The sequence below is a fragment of the Sinocyclocheilus anshuiensis genome, unplaced genomic scaffold, assembly GCF_001515605.1.
Source record: "Sinocyclocheilus anshuiensis isolate Anshui unplaced genomic scaffold, SAMN03320099.WGS_v1.1 scaffold2322, whole genome shotgun sequence".
NCBI classification, from domain to species: Eukaryota; Metazoa; Chordata; class Actinopteri; order Cypriniformes; family Cyprinidae; genus Sinocyclocheilus; species Sinocyclocheilus anshuiensis.
This window is the reverse complement of record NW_015556110.1, coordinates 860,668-868,240: the sequence shown is the minus strand read 5'-3', so window position 1 is coordinate 868,240 and position 7,573 is coordinate 860,668. Positions and strand designations below refer to the sequence as shown.

The 7,573-nt window shown below is 37.7% G+C and overlaps 1 protein-coding gene across 2 annotated transcripts in view; it reads left to right on the top strand.

The window, feature by feature from the left end:
- Positions 1–7,573, top strand: part of galnt14 (UDP-N-acetyl-alpha-D-galactosamine:polypeptide N-acetylgalactosaminyltransferase 14 (GalNAc-T14)) — a 52,731-nt gene that overhangs the window by 33,923 nt on the left and 11,235 nt on the right. For both annotated transcript variants that reach the window (XM_016470761.1, XM_016470760.1), the window contains exons 9-13: positions 3,603–3,706; positions 4,736–4,862; positions 5,726–5,818; positions 5,925–6,008; positions 6,756–6,900. In XM_016470761.1, the coding sequence (XP_016326247.1) occupies positions 3,603–3,706; positions 4,736–4,862; positions 5,726–5,818; positions 5,925–6,008; positions 6,756–6,900 (553 nt within the window). The remainder of the gene's footprint in view (positions 1–3,602; positions 3,707–4,735; positions 4,863–5,725; positions 5,819–5,924; positions 6,009–6,755; positions 6,901–7,573) is intronic.

The window sequence follows — 7,573 nt, the reverse complement described above, 5'->3', positions numbered from 1 at the left end:
CAGCAGCGGCGGGTCCTGGATCGCGGGAAGCAGATGGCTGCCCCTCTTTCCTCAAAAAGAGAGACAAATGAGAGCGGAGCTTTTTCATTGGAAAAACGCTCGCAGTGCACGCTGATTGCCCCCTCGGAGACATCGCGTGCGTGCTCTTCGCCCTAACAAATAACGCATAGATCGTGTGTGTCATCAGATGTTAAACAACGACAACACGGATGCACACATCCTCTAAACGCTTTGCTAGTGCTCGCCATAATGATATGAATAGAGATCGCTCTTACCACAGAAATGCACGCTTCAAACAAAACAGTCAATGAAGACGAAGAAGAGGATGATGTGTTCTCCCGGCGCCTATTTATACTATAGTCGCACCGGTAGTGACGTCATGACTGTCGCCGGCCAACGTATTGTTGGTGTTTTTTCAATGTATCACTTGGTTTCATCTTTTTTGAGATATATGTTTAATTATAATTATGTAGTGTTGAATCTAAATTTTATGAAGTGAATAATTTCAGTTTCAATCTCAAATTGAAGTACTGATTAATTTCAGATTAATTTCAATTTGATGATTATTATGCTGTGATTGGTGAGAATTGGCTCGGTCTCAAATACACAGGGAGTGAGAAGCCTGGAGCCTCTTTTACACATTGTGGGGGTGAGTTTTACAAGGGCAAGAATCACTCATGTTTTCTCCAGGAAATATTAAAATTTACTTGGTTAATATTGTTTTCCTCCCCCGTGCAGCCTTGGTAACACAAAAAAGAAAAGCTTTAGATGTGAAGGTTTTAGACGTGGAGAAATTTACTACATTTTGATTAAAACAATTTTTTAAGAATAGCATACACTGATCAATCATTTCCAGTTAGAACAGGGGCATTTATTAGAAACGTAAATAGTATTTTAATTTCATGTTGTCTTTGAAGGGAGAAAGGGTATTTGAAGTATTGTACTTTCTACTGGGAAGTTCAGCCTGGTTGATCATTAAGAACTGAATTATTATATCATAATTAAAATATTGAGTTGCTATAAATTTCTTTAATCAGTTTTGATTATTTTATTATAAACAAAATAACATCAACATTAGGGCTGCACGATAAATCGCATGCGATATTTAAAGCGCATCTTGTCAGTAAAGCCATTCTGTAATCAGCGGTAAATCTCCATCACGTGCGGGCTTTCACATGGAGCAGCATTAACTACACAGAGCCGTTGTTCACCGACAAGCTGCGCAAAATATGATTGTGGTTTTGCGCAGCTTGTCAGTGAACAACGGCTCTGTGTAGTTAATGCTACTTCATGTGAAAGCCCGCAGGTGATGAAGATTTACCGCTGATTAAAGAACCGACTTTACTGACAAGATGCGCGTTAAATATCGCATGCGATTTATCATGCAGCCCTAATCAACATTTAAATCCTGGTTGTTTTTTCTCCTTGTCCATTGTCTTTCTCTCTCTCTCCTCTTGTTATGGTGTAATTCACACTGTTCCTAGCGCTCTCAGAGGCTGTTGTAATGAAGGCAGTTAATAGCTTAGATAAGCAGGCAGTCAGGCTGAGAGGGGCTCAGATCCCGTCTGCTCCTGTGCGTGCTGTGCAATGCTGTGCAGCACTGCAGCCGGCCTGGATCTCTCGCAGCCCATCCGCCAACAGATGCAGAATAGATCAGTGATAACTGAGTCACTGAAAGCTGTGTGTATGTGTGGACACAGATGGGAAGCAGTGGTATGTATTTCAGCATGATATGTGAGAAAGACAGCACAACCATGACCCCTGACTGACAGCCAGTTGTTTCCCTGACTGGCAAGAGTTTGTGTATATTTGTGACGTAATATTAAAAATGGGAACTTTTTTGAATACTGAAATATACAGAAGAGTATAAGTTCGGATCATTATTGCAAATAATTAATATGTTTCTGGCATGTTATATGATTTGCAACAATTCTTTTTACCCTAAGTACTGCAGTGTGTAGTTTTACAATTCTTAAACAACCATGCTGGAAGGCATACCCATTCCAGGATGACAATGCCAAGATCATGCTAAGGAATTTATATGTTTCTAATCTAGTGTGTTACATACACTAGTGTTCAAAAGTTTGGGGATGGTAAAATTTTTAAATGTTTCTTAAAGAAGTCTCTTATGCTTACCAAGGCTCCATTTATTTTATCAAAGCAGTAAATATAATGTTTTCTATTTTTTAATATTTTCAAATATGACTTATTCCTGTGATGGCAAAGCTGAATTTTCAGCATCATTACTTCAGACTTCAGTGTCACATGATCTTTCAGAAATCATTCTAATATGTTGATTTGCTGCTCAGAAACATTTCTTATTATTATCAGTTGAAAACATTGTCCTGCTTAATATTTTTGTGAAAAACTAATCATTTTTTTTCCAGATTCTGAAGTTTTTATTAAAGTAGAAATGAGCATTTATTAAAGTAGAAATCTTTTCTAACATTATAACTGTCTTTACTCTTACTTTTTATCAATTGAATGCCTCCATGCTATATAAAAGTAAAAAATCTTACTGACTCCAAACTTTTGAATAGAGTATAATTATTTGAATAGAGTAAATTATTCCAAATACAGCAGGGGTGTGCAGTTAAAATCCAGAGTGGGTTTGGTGATACTAAACGTAGTTCCTATATGAGCATGCCATAAGATAGTTATTATGTGGGGTTTGAAAAAGCAAATATTGATATTGCTCATACTTGGTATTAATATGTGTTCAAACTCGTAACCATTCCCCCATGTTTGTGCTATATGGACAACTCAAATCATGCCACTTGTGCACTATTATATAGGAGATGTGAACTATTTTTTAAGCGATCTGATGACAATTACTACATACTATCAAATCTCAGTAGCCCCTCACTGCAATACACAAGATCCATCCAGGGGGTGGAGATGGTAGGTTTAGGGATATGTAAGTTGGGAGGAGTTGGATCTGGATCCAACCTCACCCCCTGGATCTCAAATCTGGCAATAACATACATTTGATTTATTTGCATACCTTTGTCCTAGAAATTAATTTTATTGCATTACTTAAAATTCATTCACACTCTCTCATCTGTGAAACCTTTGACAGGCTTGTCCACTTTCCACTCATTTACTGAGTCCAATTGTTGAAGCTTTTGGGCTTTGTTTCTGCCTTCTAAAACAAGATGAGATCAGATGTGTGAAAAGTAAATGAATCTGAAATGAAAGTACGCGAGTGGCCCTGAGAAGCAGCAGATGAAACAATGTGTCCTACCACTTCACAATGAGAGATTACGGCTGATGAAATTCAAATGCTTCCGATAATACCGGAGCCGTTTCCTCCAGTGTCCTTAGCATTTGAAGCAGCTCTCTGGGTACAGTGATTTTGAAGGGCAAGCTGAGCTTCATCCAGAGAATGAGAACTGGACTGTACTGTTTCCACACACACTCACTTCAGGGGCCTTTTATTCTCTTTCCTCATTCCAAGACTCTTCACCGAACCACCACATTCAAAAGGAAATGTTTTCATACATCTATCCTGAGTGACAGCAGTATTTTAAGCAGTCACCTGGATTGAAGTGTTTAGTGTCAAGACTTAATATTCACTCTTTTTTCATTCTTTCAACCCTCAGAACGCCCATCATCGCAGGAGGACTTTTTGTGATTGACAGATCCTGGTTCAATCGTTTGGGAAAATATGACACGGCCATGGACATCTGGGGAGGGGAGAACTTTGGTGAGTTATTACTATGCATGAGAGCACCTGTCTGACAGCACATAAGCCTCAATCACTTTCCTTCCCCGATCAAGCTCTGACAGGATACCTAGGGTTGTTGTCTCATCACAGAGAGGAAATGGCACGCAATGACATTTGAACTTAGAAATAGCTCTGGAATCAAATTTCTCAAACAGTATTTTGGTGCCTTTATTTAACTGCTATGTTTTTGTTTTTGGCTCTGTAAAATTCTTAAGAGCAATGCACTGTGGGGAATTGGATGGTTCTCTCTGCGCTGGGTTAAACCATCATTAACCATGCATATGTGACAGAATTAGACTGGAGCTGTTGCAGGGCTGGTTTATTCAGACTTAAGTAGGCTACTGTGCTCATAATTGCAAATGAGCATTGGGCAGTGGCATATTTAGACAGGAGATTTCAACCGTATGATCTAATTCTTGGCGTGAGAGTGAAGTTGTATCCTGGAGGGCTCCTTTAAATCACATATACACGTCAGCAAGTTATATTACTCTACATGACATAACATTCACATGCATTTTATACATTTCTGCAATATTAGCTACTGTTTGGGGTCATTAAGATTTTTTTACGTTTATTAATTTAGCAATGATGCATTAAGTTGATCAGAAATGATGGGAAATACATTTAAAATGGTTCAAAAGATTTTCATTTATTTTACATTTATTTTAAAATGTATCACAGTTGTATCCACAAAAATATTAAGTGTTTTCAACATTGATAATATACTTTATAAGAAATGTTTCTTGAGCACCAAATCAGCATATTAGAATGAGTTCTGAAGATCATTTGACACTTAAAACTGGAGTAATCATGCTGAAAAAATATATAATAATAATAATAATAGTAATAATAATATTTATGATCAAATAAATGCAGCCTTGGTAGGTAAATAAATAAATAAATCTTACTGACTTAAAACTTTTGCTAATGTATGCTCTCTAAGGTCATAATGCTATTAAAATACTGTATAGCACAGTGTGATTGGTGTTTATTGTGTTGTGTTTGTAGAGATTTCTTTTAGAGTATGGATGTGTGGAGGAAGCCTGGAAATCATTCCCTGTAGCAGGGTCGGCCACGTATTCCGCAAGAAACATCCTTACATCTTCCCGGAGGGCAATGCCAACACCTACATAAAGTAAGAGTCCTGAGAAGTGCACAAACTTATAATAATAATTCATATCCAGCATATCCAGCTGAGTTTTTGATAATATATTCCTGCTGATAAAGGATGTAACACTTTTTATCAACATCAGAAGACCTTGTTTTGTCCTTGGGGGTTGTTAACCTGTAAATTTGAATATGTTAATCTTTTTTTATTTTTATCTCTGTTGGATGTTATTTGTTGGATTTTTCTCGCCAAAGATAGCGATAATACTCCAACTTCTGCCTGGAAGAAAATATGCTGTGTAAAATTTGTTTGCTTTTATCACGTTTCGCCTCCGGGGAAAAACCTCAGCATGAAACCGTATGAAATATTAAGGGCATAGCACAACATTCTTTCTGAATCTGAATTGCTATGCAGTGTGCTCAGTCAACAAAATCTGTTTCCTCATATAGTTCAGAGGCGCTAATGAATAATTGCTGAAGGCATTAGCTGGCTTTACTAGATACTCTTAAAAACCGTGTCCTTTTACATCTGTTAGCAGAGTTATGTTAGATATATACAGTATAGAAATCAGATATGGTTTATTTATGTATAGTTTTTAGTGTATAACCTCCAATAAAATGTCTTGACGAACCGAGACATGTGCAATGCATGACAAACAAAAACAAGTGATTGATGTGCATATAACACCTTCACTCCCTCTGAATATCGAGTTTTCTGCTCAGATTTTCGTCAGAATTACAGTTGCAAGTGTGTTTAATACCTGTCTGTACACTATTTTTTACTGATGAAATGGCAGGTCATCCTAATGTTCTTCTTGAGGTTGAATCTCTGAGTGAAGTGTTTAGTATAGGACACTTCAGTGTTCACATTCAATGCTCTTTCTGTTTCAGGAACACCAGAAGGACTGCTGAGGTTTGGATGGATGAGTTCAAACTGTTCTACTACTCAGCTCGACCGGCTGCTAGGGGAAAATCCTACGGAGAGTGAGTGACTGATAGCATGTGTATGTTTATGTGTGTATCTATAATGGGGAGGCATTAGGGAAAAGATTCATCTCTTATTCCGCTCATTCTCTTCCTCTCTTATCAGCATTCACGGCAGGCAGGAGCTCCGCAAGAGTCTCAAGTGCAAATCCTTCAAGTGGTATCTGGACAATGTCTATCCAGAGCTCAAGTGAGTTGAGGAGTCAGTGTGGTGTGTGTATTTGAGTGTCTGCGGGTGGTGATTGATAATTGTAAAGTGCTGTGTTATTTAGCATGGCAGTATAAGGCCCCTCTATGTCTAATGCTGTTTTGTTGTACACTAGTTGCTTTCATCTGTCTCGAGGGAAAGATTTTCCACCCACTATGGCAGATTTCACATACTTTCAGTATTTTTGTCCTTAAAAGACAACAGTTTTTTATGTCATTGTCATTAATACGACAACTAAATTAGTTGATGTTGATGCACTTTTGCAGATGTTTAAGAGAAAACATGTGAAACTGTCTGACTAAACTTTAATTATTAAAAAAAATATTTAGATTTTGCTCTTGTAATGTAGGAGATAAAACATGATGTTTCATTTGAGTCTTAATTTGAACAATTACATTTTTTATGCTTCCTTTTTATGCTTCATTTAATAAAAATAGACACCAATGAGAGTTGAAATCGAGTATAGAGAAATAAAATGAACATGATCACATATACCATTATATATTGGTTTTGGAAGTATTTGATGAGAAATATTGTCCCAAACTGTGCTCAGATTTGCCAAAGTCTGCAATTAAAAGTCAGTAGACTTAAGCAATTTTTTATCATTTGCACTTCCTAGTTGAAACTATTGAGATATTTAAGGACGTAATTTGTATTTTTTCCCCTCTCTCTTTTGTGTGTGGGGTATTTATTATCATAACACTGTGGTGTTTCATTCACCGAATCTAGAGTTCCTGATGATTCCGATGCTAAGTCTGGTGTGATCCGGCAGAGACAGAACTGTCTAGAATCTCGTATAGTCGAGGGTCAGGATCTCCCAGTGCTCACACTCGGACCCTGCAGCATCACTAAAGACGTACCAGCAGCCAACCAGGTACAAAACTATTGTAGAAGATTTTTATTAATCCAAATAGGAATTAATCAAGTATAATCATTATGAATATAGCCATTTAAATATCCAGTTATACTTCCATTATAATCCCATATGCCTGTGTGTAGAAACAGGCCTACGTGGCAGAATGTACAGACCTCAGATGAGAAACATCTGGGAAACATAAGTGGGGGCTTTCTTTCTTTACCATAACAAGACTTAGGGGGGGCTTCTCTCTAGGGAGAATTGTATGCACAAAGGAACCATTCTATGTATGGAAAACTGTATGGAATATATACCCCACGCCTTAAAGTCAGAACTGTATAAAAAGAAGACAAGATGATCATTCTGCAGATGTTTCGCTGCAGAGAGCATCTCCGTTTTATTTTCATTGATGATGAAATAAAATGTATCTTCTGGCATCAAAACTCAAGACTGAGTGTGGTTCCTCAGACGAGCGGCAGACGACACCACATCTACCCTGCTTGTTTGACCACGCTCTTAATAAAGCTAGCATTTGGTTCCAGTACTCCGGTGTCACACCTCCCCATGTTACAATTGCACTCTTTGTGTCTTTGTTTGAAACGTATGCGCGCACACACTTATTCAGTCAGATGAGGGAATTTAGCTTCATTTCAGGATGGGCCTTTAGGCTAAATACTTGCGCTCGGGATAC